General features: G+C 40.2%; 1 protein-coding gene across 6 annotated transcripts in view; it reads left to right on the top strand.

Moving 5' to 3' along the window:
- The window catches only part of LOC144015910 (receptor-type tyrosine-protein phosphatase mu), a 267,193-nt gene that overhangs the window by 89,276 nt on the left and 153,723 nt on the right, over positions 1–24,194 (top strand). For all 6 annotated transcript variants that reach the window (XM_077516393.1, XM_077516421.1, XM_077516411.1 and 3 more), the window contains exons 3-6: positions 4,637–4,911; positions 11,849–11,927; positions 17,956–18,071; positions 20,321–20,495. In XM_077516393.1, coding sequence (XP_077372519.1) covers positions 4,637–4,911; positions 11,849–11,927; positions 17,956–18,071; positions 20,321–20,495 — 645 coding nt within the window. The remainder of the gene's footprint in view (positions 1–4,636; positions 4,912–11,848; positions 11,928–17,955; positions 18,072–20,320; positions 20,496–24,194) is intronic.

The raw sequence follows: 24,194 nt of genomic DNA, 5'->3' as shown, positions 1-24,194 counted from the left end.
ATGTTTGTTTCCCCTAGTCTCGTTATTGTTAACCTTGTCCACCTGCGTGTCTTCCCTTCCCAGTGTATCCACCAATCAGCTTCCCTTGCCACTTGTGTCTTGCCCAGCTGTGTCTAGTCATTGTCAATTAGTCTGTGTGTATTTAGTCACCTGTTTTCTGTTCACTTCTTGTTGAGTCATTGTTCCTGTTCCTGTCATTGTTACTGTTGTTGTCCAGTCATCCCAAGTTTTCCATGCCATGCCTTGTTGCCCTCGTGTTTTCGTCATTAGTTTGTTTTTGACCTTGTTAATTTGTATTTTTCTATAGTTCCTGGTTTACATTTTTTGTTAATTAAACCCATTTTTTACTTGCATCCCTGCCTTGCCGTGTTTTTGTTGCCCCCTGCATTTGGGTCCTGCCTCCAACAACCTCCCAATCGTGACACCAAGTCTTGAAAAAGCTTCCCACCAACGAGGGACTGTAAAAAATGGTGTGACACCCTCAGCATATGGAGTGCCTTGCTAAAGGATAAAAGTGGGCCATTTGCAAAATGTTGCTGGTTTGTCATTCGTCAGCGCCCTGGCCACTCTTTCGTCATTGTCAGGCCGTCATTTGTTTTTCAAGACAAAACAAACGTTCATCTTCCATCATCACTTCGTCACCACTATTTTAGGAACGGCACAGGTGGTCTTAATGTAGTCCGTCAATGGGCAACAAAACGGGTGTCCGTCACTGACGAACTGAGAGGTGCATCGGTACTTGACGCGGTTAGTGACGATTACATTACATTTGTCAGCAAAATAGGCGTCCATCAGTGACGAACAGACGGAATGCCTCCTCTTGTCGATGTCTATAATTTTGGTCACTAGTGAGTTTATCTGGTCCAGGCCAAGTCTTTAAACGGCTGCTTATTCGGCATGGGATATTGAGACATTTACCATATTTTCCGCACTATAAGGCGAATGACATATTTAAAACTTTTTCCATATATAAGGCGCTACAGTAGAGGCTGGGGTTACGTTATGCATCCATTAGATGGTGCTGCGCTAAAAGGAATGTCAACAAAACAGTCAGATAGGTCAGTCAAACTTTATTAACAGATTACAAACCAGCTTTCTGACAGCACCATTCACTCCCAAAATGAATAAACAGCTGTTTTATTATTTTCTCTGAGGTCAAGTATTAGTATTAGCTAGCGATCCAAGATGGCGGGATCTTCTGCGCATGCGCGTCACCGATCGTGCAGAGTCACCGATAGCGTCTTGACAGCGAGACCGGTTGCGGCTCAATATTGATCCATATATAAGGCGCATTGGATTATAAGGCGCATGGTCAGCTTTAGAAAAAATTGAAGGCTTTTAGTGCGGAAAATACGGTATGTAGGTCAACTACATTGCTATTATTTTCATGTTTTCCAAGTGAAACTTGTTTCTCGGGCTGGATTTTTAAAACCTTCTGCTAGCGCGACCAAAAATTACAGATGCGGAACTAAAGATTTTGGTGTTATCTTTAAACTATTGGCCATTTGGACCATAAATTGTGCATACAGTACCTCCACTGAATAAAGGATTATCTTATCATAGCGGTTCTAAATTAAAGCCATAATTACAGCAGAATACAGAAAGCTGGTTCCTACGTCTGCAGAGACGTCCCGAGAACCGAGTGCCTTAATGAGAAAATGCTCTTATCTCTTGATAAATTGACTCCTCTGACTATTACCGTGAATAAGAATACAAAACAGGCCGGCCTAAAGATGAAAGATATTCGTGGGGACTGTTTTCCTTTAGCGAGAGAGCAGGAGGATGTGATGGGAAATCAATACCTGCCCCCATTTAGCCTTTATTGCTTGGGTTGGATATTAAAAGTTAAACTAATGCCCCTCGTGTGGTGCCAATAAAACACAAGTGAGAAGTATTGCATTGGCAAAATGACAAGACGAAACGTTCGTTTTTGTCATCGTCCTTTTTTTTTTTTGCCGCTGTGTGAGGCGGAGCTGAACGTCTCCGTTGTTAAAATCAACATCTAGCGACAGGCTCGGCTGCGCTGGCGCTAAAAAGGGGGCGAATAACGCCGAGTGCATCGGCGGCCTCGGCCCGGCGCTCTCTCACAATAGCCTATTTGTTCAGTCAATGAGTCGAGCGCGCCCCGCTTGTCTTGTTGTGCCGCGCTTGTAACGCCCGACGATTCCATCTGTCTCCGACTTGAGATAACGAGGGAGTGGGGTGCGGGTGGCGCGGAGGGGCTCTGTCATGTTTACACGACGAAGCTGGAGTGAAGGGGAGGCGAAGAAGCGAGTCATGGCGACAAGAGTGCTCAACTTAGTTTTTCTTGGCCTCCTCCGAGCTAGTTTCTCTTAGCAGCAGGCGGTTTTGGAAATCATGAGTGAACGAGCAAAAAAAAAAGTCTGCCATTTTGTCTTGAAGAAGCCATTTTAGGGTCATTTTGACCATTTCCAAGGGTTCTTCAGAACTGTGGCCCGATTACAGCCAAATTTGAGCTCCATGTACGAAACAGATGGGCAATGTTAAAATTGGGAGAATTTTGGATTTTGATTGTTGCGTGTGGGCAGAATCATGGCAGCAAAGTTTGATGAGTCGCCATAAAAACACCCCCACTTAAGCCAGTTTCCCTTAGCAACATTGTCTAGGAATCTTTCACGAGAAGAGGCCATGCCTGAATTGACACAAATAGTCTGCCATTTTGCTTAGAAAAGCTCATTTTTAGGCTGATTTGGGCGATTTCCAGGGCTCCTTCAAAGGTGAATTTATACTCGAGATTTTGTGCACTAGCAAATTTGAGCTTCATTTACGAGGTACTGTATCTGGACGATGCGAAATTGGGTTTGGCGTTTTAGTGATGTATATAGGAGCACCATCTCTCATGAATAGACCCACAAAAAATTCTCAAGAAGCCAGATCTGAAAAGACATAGGATCATTGGGATGTCTGCCATTGCTTTTTGTAAGTGTCCCATTGTAGGGTGAGTTTGACCACTTCGACAGACACTTTTTTTCTTGAAATTTTGTCCAATTGTGACAAGATTTTAACTGCGTATACTAGACCGATTGGCAACAATAAATTGGGAGAATTTGGGGTTTTCATTGTTGCATGTGGGAAGAACAAGGGCAGCGTGTCATTGCCAATTGTGGAATACACATTTTTTACTGGCAATTGTGTTTAACTCATTTACTCCCAAAAACGTATAAATACGTTCTATTTTAAATATTACCATGCTCCCAAAGATGTATTTATACGTTTTAGCTTTGATGCAACCTCTGAACTGAAGAGAATGCTTGAGCAATGGTAGTTATCACAAAAACGTCCAGCAGATGGCAGCAGAGTATAAGAGACCAAAAAGCTCTTTTCCCTACAGTTTTAAACAGATTTGTTAATAATGATGAAACTTAGCCATATTCTAATGCTAATTGATGCAAAATGATGAAAGAAGAGACTCAAATCTTTCTTTTGGTGGGATCCATGTTTTTATAGCAATAGGACACAATATTCTACGAGCCTTGCAAAATCAGTCCAAATCCAGTAAAACAGCGAAAATGTTCAGGGAGTGAATGACTTAAAAGTATATGCAAATTTGTTCAAATGTACCTTCGAACTCATGTACAGTAAGTACGTCAGGTTGGTCAGCTTGTGAATGTCACATGACCACACCCAGAAAAATGGTGAGTCCTGAGTGGGAGCCTGAGACCCCACTGTGGTGTCATTTTACGTGGACAGCAAGGGGCCAAATGGCCACCTTTTGAGATGGATAAAAATGGATGGATTTTGCTGCTCAATTCATATTCCACAAATACAATATTAACCAGAATGCTATGTTTGCAGTACACTAGTGAGGGAATGCTTCTTTAACTCATTCACTCCCAGCCATTTTCACAGAAGCAATCCCGTTCGCTCCCGGCTGTTTTTACTGGATTTTGACTGATTTTGCAAGGCTCACAGACTATTGTATTCTATTGCTTTAAAAACATGGAACCTACCAAAAAAAGATTCGAGTCTCTTCTTTCATCAGGAAAAAAAGTGTATTTCTATGTTTCCATGTGCAGCAATTAGCATTAGAATACAGCTGAGTTTCATCATTATTCACAAACCTATTTAGAATTGTGATTAAATGATCTTTTTTCAACATGGGCCCCGGTTGGTCTCTGTTGCTCTGCTGCCTTCTGCTGGCCGTTTGTGTAATAACTACTATTTCTTCAACCGTTGTTTGCAGTTGAGAGGCTGCATCAGTGCCTTCTGTATGCTCTGGCATAAAAAAAAAAAAAAAGATTTAAAAAAAATGGATAAATATGTCTTTGGGACTCGTAACTCATCCACTCCCAGCTATAACGGTTTATGGCCATATTTCATTTCCTGATTTGTGCTAAATAAACACATAATAGAACATCGGATAAGGGCCCGTTTCCCGTTTTTCATTTAAATTTTTAATTCAACAAAAACGGGAGACGACTCGTTTCCCGTTATTTGTTCATATACATCAAAACAAAAAACGGAAATTGGTTTGTTTCCCATTTTCCGTGTCCTTGCTTCAGAAGGAAAAACGAATGGCCGAAAAGTACACGGACCCTTAACGCAAATCCACAAACGTCAACATGGTTGTCCAAGACAATTCTAGTTGTTCATGTCCGTGTCGTCCACATTTCAGGTACAGCCTTCATGATGCTCAACACCTCCGGCCGCTTTTCCGGGCAGAAGGCCTCACTGTTGACCCCCCAGCTGCGGGAGAACGACACCCACTGCGTCATCTTCCACTACTACATCGGTGGCCGCGATAACAGCCACCCGGGCCACCTGAACGTCTACATCAAAGAGAACAACAGCCCCACGGGGACGCCCGTGTGGAACGTGTCCGCCCCGGCGTCTCGAGCCTGGGGTCAGGTGGAGCTGGCCGTCAGCACCTACTGGCCCAACTACTACCAGGTGAGGAAACCCGAGCATTCTCGATTTTTTCCTGTATGATAAATAACGAGACGAGTCATTGCGCAGCGCTTTTGTCGCCACGCCAAAGTCATTAAAGCCTCTTAACAAGACCAAGCTAGACACGGTGCTTCTTTTGAGGAGACCCAAACAATAGCGTCCCATTGAAAACACCTCGTATTGATTCCCCGAGGCTACCTCGGTATCCATGGTAATCTGTTCACTCGCTCCTTCCATCTCAGCCCTATTTCTGAAACTCATTTTCACTTACCGGTGCGCATCACCGGCGGTCGGGGCAGCGTGATTTCACACTCGCTTCCCTATTAGTCTTTCGCCGGGCTTGTTCCCCGAGCCCACCAAATGTTAATTGATGCAGAGAGACCCCTTCACCTCCAGACGGAGGGGGCCGACTGCTCTGTCTGTGAATTATTTCATTATGTGGTAGGGCGGATGGTGGTGAAGAGGGGAAACCAAAGGCAGGCTGATAGTTCGGTTAACAAGGGACACTGCTGAGTTTCTCGCTGCCTAACACAAGATAGGAGAGGGCACTTAATGAGAGGTGCGTGGACACCGGGAGAGCGAGAGGCAACAGTTGAGAGGTTTGGACTATCTACGGCAGCCTGAGCCTTATGAGACAAATTAATGCGATGCCAGTCTGGTTAAATGCTTTCGAGATTGAAACTTGAGATAATAGCTAGACTGCTACATTATAAAAGCAGTTGCTTCAAAAAGGGACTGACACAACCAAACCCAAAAATTTGGGTTCAAATGAATAACCCATAAAACAACCCTTTTTTTTCTTTTTTTTTTTCTTTTTGTGATTTCATTTATTCACAGTTGGGCCAAAAATAATCCAAGTTGGGTCAAAAAGCGTTAAATGAATAACCTGCAAAATAACCCCTTTTTTTTTTTTAGGCTGGATTTGTGGGTTATTTAATTTACTTGTGCACCTACGTAAAAATAATTGGTTCAAAAAACAAACAAACGGGAAAAAAAGGTACAACAAAGTTGGGTCAAAATGAAAAATCTGCAAAAAAACGATTGTTTTCCATAAAACAACCCCAAAATCACAAAATTGGTAAAAAAATAAATGGACAGATCCTCTACTTGGGTCAATTTGACTTAACTTTCTCAAATTTTGTTGGTTGTTTTTTACAAACTAACCCATTTTTGTGTTTTGTTCAAAACAACCCATTTTTGTTGTTGTTGTTTTTTGTTTGTTTGGGTGATTTCATTTATTCATGTACCTTCACTCTAAAAACAGTTGGGCTAAAAATAATCCAAGTTGGGTCAAAAAGCGGCCGACAAAACGTTTTGTGTTTAATGAATAACCTGCAAAACAACCCTTTTTTTTAGGCTTGATTTGTGGGTTATTTAATTTACTTGTGCACCTACACTCGAAAAATAATTGGGTCAGAAAACAAACAAACGGGAAAAAAGGCACAACTTTTTGGATTATTTCTTTAATCAAAAAAGTTGGGTCAAAATGAAAAACCTACAAAAAAATTATTGTTTTCCAGAAAACAACCCCATAAAATGGTTACTCTTTAGGTAAAAAATTTTTTTTTTTAAAAATAAAAAATAAAAATGGACAGATCCTCTACTTGGGTCAATTTGACTCAAATTTCTCAAATTCTGTGGGTTGTTTTTAACAAACTGACCCATTTTTTGTGTTTTGTTCAAAACAAGCAATATTTTGGCATTGTTTTGCACAAAATACAGAGAGCTCGGTCAAATAGAAGTAGTTGATCGGTTCATTTTTTTTACTCGAATTGGGTTATTTTTGACTCAACTGTTTTTAGAATGTAGCACCAACTACTGCTGTTTGTTTTTTGTTTTTTTTGCCTCACGTGTCAGTGGCTTACGACGGCGTATTAGGGCAACGGTTTTTTTGTTTTTTGTTTTTTTGTTTTTTTTCCAGAGGGCAGGGCCGGAAAAAAAAGTGGCAAATTTGCCACTTTTTAATATGACGAGAAAAAAAGTGGCAAATTTGCCACTTTTTTAATATGACGAGAAAAAAAGTGGCAAATTTGCCACTTTTTAAACTAGCAAATATGATATTGGTAATCTTTTTCTTTCTTTTTTTTTTTGCCTCACTTGTCAGTGGCTTACGACGGCGTATTAGGGCCACGTACTAATATATATATATATATATATTTTAAGGGGCGGGGACAATATGACAAGAAAAAAATTGCAAATTTGCCACTTTTTAATATGATGAGAAAAAAGTGGCAAATTTGCCACTTTTAAACTGGCAACTATGATATTGTTAATCTATGCTAAAGCAATTAATATCTCCTTGTTTGAAAACCTGACCGAAAAGTACATTTTAAGGAGTGCTTCCTCCGTAGACATTTTGCAAACTGTGACTTGTGTATGCGTTTCCTTTCTGCCGACACAAACAGCCGCGCGACGAGAAAAAAAAAGTGGAAAATTTGCCACTTTTTTTCTCGTCATATTGACCCCGCCCTCTAAAAAACAAAATATATTTGTACGTACCTAATATGCCGTCGTAGTGGCTGATATTGACCTGATACCAGCTATCAATCATCGGCCTTCCCTATTAAACATTTGAAGTTACGATAAGTGCATGGTCGCAGTCCCCTGCGATAGGTTTCTTCCATTTGCTTACGCCCGGAAACAAGTGCTTTCACCTGTTTTGTCAAATGTGGAAGTTGGTTGCGCATATACTGGATAATATGACAAAAATTTGATCTTTAATATGTTTTCAAACTCATTTAAAATTACCTTAAGTTCAAAATGAAGAGCTTAAAGAAAAAAAAAAAGTGTATGTCGCCTTTGCTCCCTGTAAAAATAGCACTTGTCAAACTGTGACGAGACCTTCTCAGCTGAGAAAAGCCGAGAATAGGTTCCAATGAAAAAATGTAAATAGGTGAATATTTCTAATGTGAAAGGTGGCAATTATCATGATTAACTGGCAAGGAACAATCACATTACAGTAATTGTATGACCCAATTTTCCACTATTTGTAGACCAAACTATGAATTGAAAATGAACCGCGTCTGCCGTAGCGCTGCGTGATGGAACGGGCGAGCGTAATGATCTCCGTACAACCCGCAGCCACCAAAATCGCTTGAATCTGTCGCTAATTAACAACATGCCGCTAATTATGGGGATCTTTAATTGCCTGGTAACCTACACAATTGTCAAAGGGAAGCCACCTGATTCTTAATTATTTTTTAATTACCACCAAGGCCTTTTATACTGTCACACCAAGGATAACTACTTATTCGCGAGGTCATCCAGAAAACTTTTAATCATTTTTGAATAATTTTCGCTCGTGTGTTGAGCTGTCATGTGTTGAGAAAACAAAACAAAAAAAAAACCCACGTGCTCATCCGTCTTGATTTCAATACAGTCGGGCCATTGGCCGAGCTAATCAATCCGGCTGTAATGTACTACTTAGCAACGTCCCTCGGGGAGTGGGGTGACGGCGGCGCTGGCGAGCCGCCCGTCCCTCTGACAAATGAGGGAGCTGAACTTTTTTTTGCGGCGACGTCGTCTGCGACTCGCGATCCCCCCTCGCGAATACGAGGTCGGGCCCAATTACGCCGGGCGCTATCATCGACGCCGGAATCAATTATATCGCGGCTATTAAGACGGGGCTGACTGATGTCTGTTGCGCAAACAAAAGGATTTCAATTAGGCGGCGGGGTCCAGTTCATTTGTCTGATGGCGACCGCGTGAAGTGCTCGGCCTTTTAATTTCCTTTAAATTAGCCCGTAATGAGGCCATCATTGGCGGCCCCAGATATTCGCTTTCATATTCGGCGTGGAATTAATAATGACGCAGCCTTATCTGAAGGCATCCGGCCTCCCCGATGACAATTGAGGGAAGCAGCGTCTCCGCCGCCTCATTTGGTGGCTACTGAAAGGAATATGAGATGCTCGGGACAGCATTTCAGTGTGACGACGTTGTAATGCAGGAACATGATCAGTTAAAACTCATTTGCTCCCAATAACGTGTAAATACGTTTTTTTTAATGTTCTAAGTGTCCCAAAGACGTGTTTATACGTTTTTTTTTTGTTTTTTTTTTGTTTTTTATGCTAGAGCATACAAAAGGCTTGCAGAAATGGTAGTTATTGAACAAACGGCCAGCAGGTGGCAGCAGAGCAAAGGAGATCAACCAGGGCCATGTAGAAAAAAAGCTTAATTACTTACAATTTTAAATAGATTTGTGAAAACTGATGAAACTTAGCTCTCTTCTAATGCTAATTGCTGCAAAACGGAAACAGATAGAAACATACTTTTTTTCCTGATAAAAGAAGAGACTTTAATCTTTCTTTTATAGCAATAGAACACAATATCCTGTGGGCCTTGCAAAATCAGTCAAAATCCAGTAAAACGGCCGTGAGCGAACGGGATTGCTTCTGTGAAAATGGCTGGGAGTGAATGAGTTAATACATATGTTTCAATCAATCAATCGCATTTTATTTCAGTCACAAGAAGGTCCAGAAAATAACATAAAAGAGAACAAACCAAGAATTTATCATACATTTAAAATCCACACAAACACTCTCTCCAGCACCTCCAAAACACAGAAGTGTACTTTACACAACTCTGCTCGGGTCTTACGAGAGCATATAAAATGTCATTTTATGTTTGTATGTATAGACTAATGGAATGCAGGACATGTGTAGTGGCAGGGAGTGTGAAGGAGTCAGTGCGCCCAACCCTGAGATTGTGAAGGCGCGGACATTCTGTTGCCTTTTTTTTTTATCACAAGTGTAGTGCGGCAAGTAAATAACTGACATTCTGTAGGGACACGCCCTCAGACAGGCTTGTGGACCATTTGTTTTTTTTCCCCGCCAGCTCATGTTTCAGAAAGGGGTCACATGTGACACGAGTGTATGCTTTATTATGAAGTTTGCTCGCTGAGATAGCTCACACTATATTGGGAGAACACTTGACATCGCAGCTGTGCAAATGCATCAACAGACAGACACCACAATATTTGGTTGTTCAGTTGTGACTCGAGTAACTTTTTGGGGAAAAAAGAAATACTTCTAATCGTAGTTTTACCACACAGTACTTTTTACTTTTACTTGAGTAGATGTGTGAAGAAGAAACACTACTCTTACTTCTATATGGGGCTAAACTAGAGTCATTTCCCCCCATTTCACACATTGGATTTATCGTATTTTTACGGCACACCGTAAGTCTTAAATTTTCTCAAAAACTCAACTCAACTCAACTTTATTTATAAAGCGCTTTAAGAACAGGCGTTGCTGTATACAAAGTGGTGGACATAAACATCAGTTTTGCAGTAAACAAGAACAAAGCAAACATTTTGCGAGTGCGAATACAGGTTTTTTTTTTGTTTTTTTTTACATAGCTCTTGACATCACATAGCGTCTTACCAGTTGAAACTAGATGCGCTGGTTACATTAGTTCAAAACAGACACTTGACCTCAGTTCAAAACCCAAACATAACCCTTGCATGGCCCTAGTCATGACAGTTAACATAACCCTTAGATGACCCTAGTCATGATAGTAAGCATAACCCTTGCATGACCCTAGTCATGACAGTAAACTTAAACCTTGCATGACCCTAGTCATGATAGTAAGCATAACCCTTGCATGACCCTAGTCATGACACGCAGTTGTTCGAACTCAAAACATTTTTTATTTAATTTTATAATTTGAAGATGCCGGCATTTGCACAAAAATTTAGGTTTGTGTCTGTCTGACGACATTGTTTTTAAAAATAAATCAGACTTCATGTTCAAGCAGTTACTCAGTACTTGAGTATTCTTTTCAGCGAATACTTTTTTTACTTGAGTAATTTTTCTGGATGACTACGTTTTTACTTTTACTTGAGTACCGGTACTATTTTTTTAAGTAACACTACTATTACTTGAGGACAATTTTTGGCTACGCTACCCACCTCTGCTCACTATCTGTACACAGTAAATTCTCCTACTACCTGAGCCACCCAGTTCCTGCTGTGCGTTAGTATATCACTCGTGTCAGCTGGAATCTTTGTAACTCCAAGAAACCAAAAATTACGTGTTTAGTCTCCTCGTGGATATAAGCGAACAGTAGGAGTGGCATAGCTCAGGTGGTAATGTGGCAGTCTCCCAAGATGAAGGTCGTGAGTTCATTCCTCCACCCTTGAGTGACTTTTATTTTATTTGTTTCAATTCTTTATTTTCCTGTCTTCCAAGTGCAAATATTACTCTAAAACTGAGTCGAATTGATCCCACTCTGAATAGAGTCAAATTTGCTGGACATAATTTACTGTGTAGCCTTGAACCCTAACCTCTAAAGTAAACCCTAATCCCTATGTGTACACCCTAACCCTTCATTTTAATCCCTACCCCTAACCCCTCTCCCTAATAAAGTGTTATCTTGATTTATTGTTTTTTTGTTCTGAGACCACGCTGGCAACTCGAATCAATCATGAATTTAAATATTATTAATCTGTTACAAAACACCAAAATTCTTAAATAAATAAATAAATAAATAAATAAATAAAATTATAAAAATATATATAGAGAGATTGTCAATCAATAAACTGTTTTTAAAAAGTGCAATTTAGGCAAATGTGCAATTTCCGGCTTTCCTCTCTGTACATAAATGGGTCTGTTTTATGGTTCCAAAATGTTCAGGTGACAACGTAGATTAGTGCCACATCTTACCTGTTTGTCAAGACACATTTTCTGTATGTCTTCAACAAATGACTTTCACAATGCAAGTCCAAATGACTACCCTGATTGAAGGTGACCTTGCTTGACAAGCAAAGCCAATGGCAACTGGATTACAAAGCAAACAGAGCTAGAGGGAACCCAAACGACAGTCTTGCATGCCACAAAGCACATCAGCGTGGATATATCGCAAAACTAATGCAATTCACTCTCTCTCTCTTAAGCACTCATTTTTTATGGCCTGCCTTATGAGTCTTCTGTCCGCTCCCCAGATCGTGTTCGAAGCCGTAACCTCTGGGCAGCGTGGCATGCTGGCCATCAAAGACGTCCTGGTCCAAGGCCATCAGTGCAGTGAGTCCTCCATTTTCTTCTCCTCCATCATAAAACATCATCAAAAAGCTATTGTCCCTTGCATGACACTCTTCCAAATATACACTGTTGTTCTCTTCAAGGCCCACTCGTCAAACAAAGGGCAGCGGGGAAAACCTTCTCCTTGTAGCTCCCTTAAGATTTACGAGCATTCGGTTCGCTCGGGATGTCGGCGCGAGAGATTGTATCGCAGAAAAAAAAAAAGAAGAAGTTGAATGAAAAACAAATACCATCTTCATTCTTTCATCCCTTAAGGATCTTCTGCAAAGCAGCTCATCTCTCAGGCGTAGAAATTCCTGTTGGTATTACCGTACTGCAAGTACCAGCATATTTAGGACTTTCTGGTTGCAGATTTTGGGCTGCTGCTTTTGGGACTGTGAGGCCTTGTCAGGATTGCGCTATTTATCTGTGTGCTTTTCTGTCTTGCTAGTCCATATGGGAACCTTAAACTAAAAATTCTCTCTAAAACTTTTAAGCCACACAACACATAGTTAGCACAATGCCCGTTCCCTACAAAAGTCACAATGAGGTACTTTTACAGCCATTAAAGTAGGGGTGTCCAAACGTTTTCATTTGAGGGCCACATACAGAAAATCAGAAGGATGCAAGGGCCACATAATGTTATGAAGAGAAATTGTGTTTCGTCCTAAAAATTGTACAAATAATTTATTTGTGCTTTTGCATATTTAGAAAAATGCTACAGTATATAAACCATTTTATTTGTAATATGGCAGTAGGGTTATTATAGTTTTGGAATTTTTCATTTTAGTTAGTTTTTATTAGTTTTCAGGGTGGTTCTGTTAGTTTTTATTAGTTTAGTTCTTTAAAAAATGTTTAGTTTTAGTTTAGTTTGTTAGTTTCCATATTAGTATTAGTTTTTTATGTGTATTACTTGTAATATTTAAAAAACACCATTGGAGCAACTAGAGGTGGGAATCTTGGGGCACCTCACGATTCGATTGCGATTACGATTCAGAGGCTACGATTCGATTATAAAACGATTATTGATTTCCCCCCCAGGCAGCAGAAAAAAAACCAATGTATTTTTGTGCTTTTAATGTTTCGTACATTAGTTACAAAAATAGTACAAAAGTCCTCTCAGGCCTACATAAACTACTATTTCAGTATCAAGTTAACAGTTCAAAACAGTAAATAAAATACTCAAGTCCTCATTCTGTAACAACAGCTTTTAAGTATATTCAGTCTTCAACAGAATAAAACATAGCATTGAGCAAAAATATATTATTTTTATCCACTCAAAAGTGCATTGAGGTATAAATGAAAGACAATGTGAACTACTACTTCAATACAAATGCCTAAAAAAAAAAAGTGCTTTCCTGCTTTTTAAGTTGTGTAAAGATGAACATGTAAACATTAAAGTTTCTCAGAGGTACAAAAAAAAAAAAAAAAAACCTCAAGTGCTTTTCTGCTTTTTAACTTGTGTAAACATGAACGTGTAAACATTAATGGGGTCGTTCGGCTTTTTTAACATGAATCTCAATTTGATCCTCACCTCCCGTGTGTGCGATCAGCACTGACTTCTTTCTGACAGCGTTCGGTGACACGCGTTCTGGTTCGACGTTGGACGAGAAGAAAATAAAAAAGAAAATAGTCCAGCAAGCTGGCTGGGGTCTCGGAAATAAAGCGTTTTTCTTCTAAAAACTATTTGTTTTCAAAAGCGTGATACATTTCCACCACAATACTCTTTTCTGAATAAAGTCAGACGCCATTACCGCCAGCCACTACTTTTCTGTTCGTTCGTTCGTATCACTGCGCGGCGCCCTGTAGAACGCTAACCGACGCACTGCAGCCAGCTAGCTGATACTTCCGCCTCAAGTTGTTTGCCTTTTCGGAGCAGGTCTGATCTCACGAAGAGGTGGGTTGGTCAGCTCAGCCATGCTTGTTGTTGTTTTGAATCTCGAGGCGTGAGTTGTGGATGTGTACTCTCGGTCCGTCCCAAAAAGCGTCCCGAAGACCGCGCGCGCTACTGCGTTTCAGTTCCGCGTACTTTTCGCTCGTTTCGCTTCCCTTGGCATATTTATATAATCGGAATTTGGACGTTTGTGAATCGTTCTCGATTGTTCCACGGCCGAATCGTGAATAATCTAAGAATCGGAAATTTTGCACACCTCTAGGAGCAACGTCATCTGAAGGTGCTTTTCTATTGGCTGCTGCTAGATGACGTCACTTCTGTGTGACATACTTTCAAACGTCATTATTCCGGTTTATATCAAAATAAATCTACTAAAAATCACATTTAAAATCATCCCCAAAGGCTCATGCATTAAATTAATTACCAAAGATGAATTATATATAATTTTAGTTAGTTTTAGTTTGTTTTGTAAACATAAAATGTAGTTTCAGTTATTTTTTAAAAAAAAATTTTTTTAAGCATTTTGTTTTTATTTTATTTCGGTAACAATATTGTTTTTTTGAATTTTAGTTTTAATTTTTTTTCACAGTCTTTAATGGCACCTGTTTTCCGTTACCCTCCCTTTTTACTTTGACCATCACCAAACATTTTTGTTTTTTTTGTTTTATTTTATTTGAACTGAGTCAAATTCCATTTTTAGCATATGTCACGGGCCACTGAAAAATGGACGGCAGGCCGCAAATGGCCCCCGGGCCGTAGTTTGGACACCGCTGCATTAAAGACATCATAATCAAAACACGACAAAATGATTCAGGTTTGAGTAGCGCATGCATGCATATGTTCATCCTTAAAACCTTTTCCCTAACCACCAACTTCCCTCAAACCCAAACGCTACCTCAATTTGAGGTTGTTCGTCTTTACCCCGTTCCTAACTCTAACCATGAATCCAACCCGAAAATGCTACACGCTAACCTTAGCAGCTATCCCTAACCCTGCGAAAGGTTTGGAACCCCCAGCGTTACACTAAGAGGTTTTCACACTGATCTTCAAGTCTAAATCAATGTCTTGCATTCATCCATTGATTTAGACTTTGCTCTGCCCTTCATACAGTCGCGGCAAGTATCATGCTCTGATTGTTAAATGCTAATGACTTGCTAACCATTTGAAAGTGGCCCAATTCCTACAACTGTTGTGTCAATACGATAGATTCGTACGGCTGTACGTGTTGCATCTGAATGCGTCCGAGGCGATCGATGGTGCCTTTTGAGACGTGATCAAAATGTGAGAGGGAAAAATCAATCAATGGTCCTCTCAGTGGCAATCCGCGCTCTTTGACTGATAGGTAGCACCACAAAAGCATTTATTTTCTAATTATTCAACTGTTATATGATCCAAGACAAAGGTGTGATTATACTGTGACACTCCCCCGTCATTAAAGGGTATTTATTTATTTATTTTTTGCAGTGCCTAGATTGACTGAGGATGCAGCCGAAAGATGAGGTTGTAAAAAAAAAAAAAAAATAAAAAAATAAATCTAAAGCACAAGTGGAACTCTTAGCGATGAAAGCGGTAGAATTAGATTTTTTTTCGCAGTCTTTAGAGATTCGGTTACATTTCAAATCAAGGTCGCCCGGCGAGATTGCCCTATTTTTCCCTGCACTCATCAAAAATGTTCCACATAAGTTTCCCGCAGAATATCTGATATGCTCATGATAATGAGCAACGTTTGCAAAGGGGAAACATTCTTTGAAAACAATGCTTTGCTGCATTCAGTGTTTGGATTAAGTTAAACAACAGTTTAAATTGCTCTAGCCCCAAATACCAACCTTAGCCCCTAACTACAATATTATTAACCCTATTCCCTAACCCAAAACTTATTTTTTACTTGGAGTACACTAATTCTAAATCTCAACACCAAATATAATCCCTAAACGTTAATTCCTCATACTGGTTCTACCCAAAACACCCTCCCCAAAAATCCTGTCTATTGCCCCAAACACTAACCACTAACCCTGAAACCCTAAATCTAACCACAAACCCGACACATTACCCTAATCCTCACCTTGACCCCTGAGCCATGAACTCTCGCTTTACCACCTACCCGGAGTGATAATCCAGTGGTGTCAAACATACGGCCCAAGGGCCAGTTCACTGGGTACAATCTGGCCCGTGAGGGCAGAACACAAACTGCAGTTTTTCGCCAAATTAACTCATTAGCTCCCAAAAACGTATAAATACGTCATATTTTAAATGTTTTAAGTGTCCCAAAGACGTATTTATATGGTTTTTTTGTTGTTGTTTTTTTTTTATAGAGTATAGAGAAGGCTTTGATGCAGTCTATCTACTGCAGAAAATGGTTGAGTGGCAGCAGAGTATAAGAGATCAACCAGGCCATGTAAAAACAAGCTGATTTCCCCACAGTTCTAAGCAGAATTATGAATAATGATGAAACTTAGCTATGTTCTATTGCTAATTGCTGCACAGCAGAAACAGATAGGAATATACTTTTTTTCCTGATAAAAGAAGAGACTCTAATCTCTCTTTTGGTAGGTTCCATATTTTTATAGCAATAGAACATAATATTTCGCGGGCCTTGCAAAATCAGTCAAAATCCAGGAAAACACTTCAGTGAAAATGGTTGGGAGTGAATGAGTTAACAATGTGCCCACTTACCGTATTTTTCGGACTATAAATTGCAGTTTTTTTCATATTTTGGCCGGGGGTGCGACTTATACTCTGGTGCGACTTATGCGTGAAATCAACACATTATTATATCATTTCACGTGTTATTTTCATACTAAACCGCGAGAGGGCGCTCTAGGCCTGTGTTGATAAGTTCAACATTGCTGGTAGAAGAGGACGTCTACCTCCCGAGTTGGGGGAGTTGTTTAAAAGTGACACCGAGGATGAAGATTTCGTTGGATTTAGTGATTTGGAGTGAAACTGATAGTTTGGTAAACTTGTTAGCATCTTCTTTATGCTAGAGTTATATGAATAACGTAGTGATGGGAACATAATTCACCCACGTAATGTTGGGACGAAGGGAGAGTTCCGGGTGGGAAGGTTTTGTTATGTGGAAAAGGGAAGTTAGCCTGTTAGCTTCTAGCTGAGTGGGGAGTTGCTGTTAAGACATCAGAAGCTGATGTCAATAAAACGCCAGCCTTTGTCTCCGTGCTTCAACACTCCGCCTCCGACTCCCGTCACTGCTCGCTACAAACTCTTAATATGTTACGTCGCTACTGACATTACCAGGCATGTCAGTCATGTAACGTTAGTATACCGTACACTTATTTAGCGTGTTGTTCTCTCTTCTATTTTTATTTTAAATTGCTTTTCAAGATGACATGTATGTTTTTGGTGGTGGATTTTACCAAATAAATTTCCCCCAAAAATGCGCCTTATATTCCAGTGCGACTTATATATGTTTTTTCCTTCTTAATTATGCATTTTTTGGCTGGTTCGATTTATAATCCGTAGCGACGTATAATCCGAAAAATACGGTAAATGAAATTAAATGTGGCTGTTGTTCAGGTTTAGATGCAAACATTTTGCGCTTATTTTTGTTAAGACATTTCAGATTACAATAAAATTATGAATTGGAATATTTTTACAATTGACTCGCAATTATTTGCACAAAACAAACAGGAATTATTTTGACCTATCGTTATTTATAGATTATTAGGACATGGACATCGGGGCCCAGCCCATTTGAGATTAAATTTGGCCCCTGAATTCAAATGACTTTGACACCACAGCCTAATCCCTAACAATCAATATGAAAATGCCTTTGTAAGAGCGGTATCATTAACTCCGTGTGCTGGGGAAGTAAAGCGACATTGCAATTAGCAGCAGAACGGCCTCTTGGGTCTCGTTCTGGAGATTTAGGTGGCCGCCTTCTTCCTCACAAAGTGATTCAGGCCTGAAACTTCACGAGGTAGCGTATACTAAAGTATAAGTGCGACATCCATTCAAGTCCACTTTGCCCGCTCCTCTCATGTTTACAAGCGAGCCCCGCCACAGGGAGTTGTAACTTCCCTTGCAGCACACACACGTCTGACATTCAACTTTCACAGTTCAATCTGGCTTGGAATTCTACGTACTTGCCTAATAAACATTTTGTCTTTTTTTGTTTCTCAGTGAACACGCCACATTTTCTGACGATAAAGGGAGTGGAGGTCAACGCTGGACAGACAGCATCTTTCCACTGCACCGTCAACGGACGCAAGCGGGACAATTTCCGACTCTGGCTTCAGGTGAGGCTTTTCTCCATTTTCCAGCTCAAGGTAACCCATTAGCCTCACTTGTGCATAATGACAGAGTCTTGGTCTTGGATTTTTATGGAGTCTCAAGCTTGTCTTGGTCTCATAATTCCGCCGTCTTGGTAAGGAATTGGTGTGAAGTTTCTGTCTTCATCTTGGCTTTGTCTTACATTGCCTCGGTCTTATTGATCTTGACTTGTTCTCACATTTTCTTGGTCTTGGTCTTGACTCTATTTCACAGTACACTGGTCTTGGTATCGACTCGATCTTACACTTCCTCTGTCTTGGTATTGATCTAGTCCCAATTTGTCAAGTTTTAGTCTTCACTCTGTCCCACATTGTATTGGTCTTTATCTTGACTTGATCTCCTACTGCCTCTATCTTGTTCTTTTTTTGGTCTCACATTGGCTTGGGCTTGGTCTTGGTTTGTAGTCAGTCTCAAGCCTTTCTTGGTTTTACATTTCTGTGTCTTGGTCTGGAATCGGTGTGATGTTACAGTCTTCATCTTGACTTTGTCTCACATTGCCTGGTCTTTGACTCGGTCTCACATTTTATTGGTCATGGTGTCATATTGGCTTGACCATGTTCTTGGTTTGGATCGGTCTCAAGCTTTTCTTGGTTTTACGTTTTTATGTCTTGGTCTGGAATCGGTGTGACGTTCCAGTCTTCATCTTGACTTTGTCTCACATTGCCTCGGTCTTCTTGGTCTTGACTGTCGTGGTCTGGAATCGGTGTGATGTTTCAGTCTTCATCTTGACTTTGTCTCACATTTCCTGGTCTTCTTGGTCTTTGACTCAGTCTCACATTTTATTGGTCATGGTCTCACATTGGCTTGACTATGTTCTTGGTTTGTATCGGTCACAAGATTTTCTTGGTTTTACGTTTCTGTACGTTTGCCTCGGTCTTCTTGGTCTTGACTGTCTTGGTCTGGAATTGGTGTGATGTTTCAGTCTTCATCTTGAATTTGTCTGACACTGCCTGGTCTTCTTGTTCTTAACTCGGTCTCACATTTTATTGGTCATGGTCTTAACTGTTTCACAATACACTGGTCTTGGTATTGTCTCAATCTTATACTTCCTGTCTTGGTCTTGATTTAGTCTCAAATTGTCTAGATTTAGTCTTCACTTTGTTTCACATTGTGTTGGTCTTTGTCTTGACTTGATGTCCCACTGCCTCCATCTTGGTCTTTATTTGGCCCCGCATTGGCTTGGCCTTGGTATTTACTTGGTCTCACATTACTCAGTCTGACATTGTCTTTGCTCTGTTTCACATTACCTCGATTTTGTTTTTTACCTGGGCTCACATTGGTCTTGGCGAATGGTCTTCACTCATATAGCACTTTTCCACCTGTTAAGGCTCGAAAAGCGTTTCATACTGATCTTGCATTCACCTACTGTTGGTGCAGCATCAGGAGCAACTGGGGGTTCAACATCTTGCTCAAGGACACTTCGACATTGTCACATGGGCGGGAGATCGATCCCCAGCCTCTGTCATCTCGGTCTTGTCATCGTACTCAATCATTTCTTCCCGTCTGCAGCCTTGATTCACTCTCACATTGCCTTGGTCTTATCTCCATTTTGGGCTTGACTCAATCTCTGCTCCTGTAATTTTGACTGGAACACAAAACCTCCGAGATCCAATTTTTTAGTCTGGAAACCCGAGTGACAAGTCTAAAGTTCAAGCTGTGACATTCACACATTGCTTCATTGCATCCTGGATGTAACCTGCCGGCTGGCAGGCAGGGGATTACAGGTGTCAGCTCTCTGCCGTATGCTCTTAACCCACATAGACGCTGGCTCTGTGGAGAGTGCCTTCTATATCCGGCACACAGCAGCCTGCGGTCGACCTTGATCCGAACGACAAAGGTAGTGCATCTGGCAGCCGGAGCCTTTTCGGCCTGTGACGCTAACACGCACCGTCACTCGTGTGATGAGCGGGCTGAAAGGTCCCGTGCCAGGTACTCCATCATTTTCACAAATGCGTCCTCATTAGCACCAGAGCTGCAAAACAAACATTAGGCCAAATCCCAGCCCGATGACAGCGGTGAAGAAATGTTTCTAATGAACAAATGCTACCCCCCATCTGCCCGCTGTAAGGGGTGACAGCTGGGGAGAAGCTGCTGCCTCTCGGTGCGTTGCAGTGTGATTAATGTATCACTCACAATTGGGACTGAGGCAAACAAACAAAAGTAAAGATTCGAGAACACAAAAGGTGAAACCGCTTGTACGCGTGTGTTCAAACAGGGAATGGGTGGACGGGAGGCCCCGATGAAGGCCACCAAACCTTGGAACAACCGCCGCTTCATCGGCACTTTCGACGTGGAGAACACGACCAAGGGCGACTCGGGCCGCTACCGATGCATCGTCCACTCGGACAAAGGCGTCGGCGTGTCCAACTACGGGGAGCTGACTATAAAGCGTGAGTGTTGATCTTGAACCATTCCAATGTCAGTTTTACTGGCCAGCCTGAAATTTGGTATACGTGTCTGTTGAGACTCACAAAAAAAATCTCAAGATCTCCTGTCTGAAAAGATACAGGTTGACTGCCATTTAAGTTATTGAGCAGCCAATTTAGGGGCGAATTTGATTGTGCTCCCTGAGGAGAATTGAGGTGGACTTGTACAAAAAAGTGTATCCAGTATTTCTTTGTTTACAAAGTAAGCTTTAATTTATTGGAATTTAAGAGAAGCTCATACAATCTAACTTGTATCTACAGGCACCACTGGTGGTAAAATAAATAAATAAATAAATAAGGACAATTCATAGTGACCCCCAATCATATTATCGTTAGTGTGTTTTCATTAACTTTTGAATGGTAGTTTATAATTAAAAGCGGGTGAGTCCCGATACCACCGATACCCGACCTTATTTCAAGGTATCGATATTCACGACGGTGTCCGATACAGTATTGGTCACCCTCTTGTGGCAATTTTAAGATCAGGAACTAGAAATTATAAATTAGAAGAATAGAAAAAGCCCATTAATTTCATGCAATTTTAAAGAAAAATATTATATTGGGTTATATTGATCTTTTTTTTTAATTATCCATCATTTTTGGAAGGACAATTAAGATAATAATATATAATACTATAATAAAAAAATAAAATAAAAATACTACTACTACTACTACTACTACTACTACTACTACTAATAATAATAATGATAATGATAAGAGCTGAATATACTACAAAATGAATGAATATTGTGAATATTGAATTGCTAACCAAATAAGCCAAATACTGTAAGTAAACATTCTTTTTTTTGTTTAATATAAGGACAACAAATGCCTTTATTTATTTCTGACACAGATGATGATTTGCTGTTGTGTCAAACTGCCAAAGAGGTTTGACTCAATGTCACATATATGAATATTTTTTTGTCCCGTTAACTATTGGTGTCTGCTATCGACAAGCCCCAACAAGTATCAAGGTGAATATCGGCCCATTACTGATAGCTGGTACTCGCCCATCCCGATTTAGGGGGATGTCACCGTTATCGGAATCTAGTTCCCTTTTTGGAATTCAGTATCATTTTGTACCATATTTTTTTGATATTGTATGTTTTTCATTGGACGACACTCTGAGATGGGTGTGCTTTAAAATTGAGTCTTGGACTGACCTTCATGCAAAGTCGATGGGAGAACGAACAGGAAGCAAACTGCGTAAACAGACTTTAGGGCACATTTTAACCTCGCCCCCCCCCCACCCTTTTTTTTTTTTTTATGGTGATTTGTTATCTGGAGGACTTTTTCACTGTAAAAGGGGGGCCGTCCTTGACTGAGCACAATGGCGCTTTAAAGGATCACAAAGGCAAGCGGCGGGCGGGTTTACAGTAGCCTCACTGATGTTTGACTCCTGCAGTCATTTGATATGAATTTATGGAGTCGTCTCTTGCTGCAAGGCCTCACTTTCCTTACAGCCCCTATAGTCGTCCAGTAATGGCCTCCTATATTTCTTCACCTCAATCTTCTCCGTGTGCTCTCAATTGAATTTACTGCCTTGATTTTTTTTTCCTTTCTCCCCCCTGTCTCTTTCTCTCTCTTTTTTTTTTTTTTTTTTTTGTCTCCGAGCCTTATGTGATTGATAGGTTTAATCCTGCTGCTGCAGATCGAGCTCTGTCAATCACGCCGGAATGGACACGACCGAGAGTGGGCGAGGGAGATAATGTCTAATAACCCAGATCAGCCTTTCCTGTTAAGAATTGACTTCAAAAATGTTAACCTCTTGTGAGGTTTTAGCAGAATTTAGTGCGAAACGTTGTTCGCTTTGCGGATTCAGGTATTATAAAAGCACAGGGTTTTACGAGGATTTTGTGGAATTAAAAAAAAAACAAACAAAAAAAAAAAAAAAAAAAAACGAATGTGCAGTATTTTGCAGAAGTTGGTCTATTGTGTGAATTTGATCCTTTTAGAGGAATTTAGAACAAAATGTTGGTCTAAATCATGTGACCGTTTATTTGTTACCTTAAGTATTTGTTCCCCTTTTTAAATTTGGCAATTTAAATTAATTTCACACTTTTTAATTGTGATGATTTCAATACCCAATTAAGCGATCTTAGATCAGGATTGTCATGCCAAGAGTGCTCTTTCATGACAAAAACTATCATGATTTTGTGCAAAAAAAAAAGTATTTTGTGGGGATCTCATACGTATCCTAATCATCATTTCATTTTTAGCGATTAGAATTTACAATTTTACAATTGGGACAACTTTTCTCATTATTAGTTTCTATTTGTGTTGTTCCGATACAGTTTTTTGGCCCCCGATACCGATTCCGATACCCACCTTTACAGTATCGGCCGATACCGATACCTAAGGTTTTTTTTCCCCTCAACATGAAAAAGCTGTCCTGCCATTGGTTGAGAGCATTCAAGGGCCAATATGATATCTTAGATCTGCATGCAGTGAACATGTCACGTATCAGTGAATGTCGTGCACGACAAGACACAAGATGCTGCATCCAAAATCCTATATTAGCATTAGAAGTAATGGTATCAGCATGTTACTTGTGAGTAGTCACCGATACCAATACCACTGTTTTAATGCAGTATCGGCACCTCTGCCGATACCAGTATCGGTATCGGAACAACACTAGTTTCTATTATGATGATTTTGATACCCAAATCCCAATATGTCCTCATATGAGTATAAACAAATGTCTATTGTTATTGATTATGAATTGATTGTTTATAAACAATCCTTCCAAAGTGACTTTATTTGCTTAATTTAAAACTTTTGTTATGTGGAAAAGAGGAGTTAGCCTGTTAGCTTCTAGCTGAGTGGGGAGTTGCTGTTAAGACCTCAGAAGCTGATGTCAATAAAACGGTAGCCTTTGTCTCCGTGCTTCAACACTCCGCCTCCGACTCGCGTCACTGCTCGCTACAAACTCTTAATATGTTACGTCGTTACTGACATTACCAGGCATGTCAGTCATGTAACGTTAGTATACCGTACGCTTATTCTGCCTGTTGTTCTCTATTTTATTTTAATTTTAAATTGCCTTTCAAGATGACATGTATGTTTTATGGTGTTGGATTTTACCAAATAAATTTCCCCCAAAAATGCGACTTATATATGTTTTTTCCTTCTTAATTGTGCATTTTTTGGCTGGTTCAATTTATAATCCGGAGCGACGTATAATCCGAAAAATACGGTAGCAATACTTGCAGGAACATATTCTTTATAATTTGTGAAAAAAATGACCAACATTACTGAAGTTAGTGATCCTTGAGAGTTGAAAGTTCATGAATATGTTAACTGCCCCTTGGTGGCCAAGTTATACACAGCTGGAGAAGCCTGCAGATGGCCTGCACAAATGGTTTACTTCTTGATGGTTTATTTAATCATGTTATTACTATAGGATTTTTAAAATGCAATGTCCTAGAGTGCATTTTTTCTTATTAGAAAAATGTTGGGGTTTGAAGGGAGACTGGAACGGATTTTATTGCATTTCCATTATGAGGATTTTAGATTTTCATATAAATACCCCGCTCCCTCTTAGAGAATTTAGTAGCACGACGTGTCTCTTGTGTCAATCACGGCAGAAGTGACACCATATTGAGAGATATGAGGTCTTGCGTGCGAAATACAACCTCCCCCATCTTTTGCACTCAGGTCCTC

Source organism: Festucalex cinctus, chromosome 1 (genome assembly GCF_051991245.1).
Source record: "Festucalex cinctus isolate MCC-2025b chromosome 1, RoL_Fcin_1.0, whole genome shotgun sequence".
NCBI classification, from domain to species: domain Eukaryota; kingdom Metazoa; phylum Chordata; class Actinopteri; order Syngnathiformes; family Syngnathidae; genus Festucalex; species Festucalex cinctus.
This window is presented reverse-complemented; position numbering and strand designations above follow the sequence as displayed.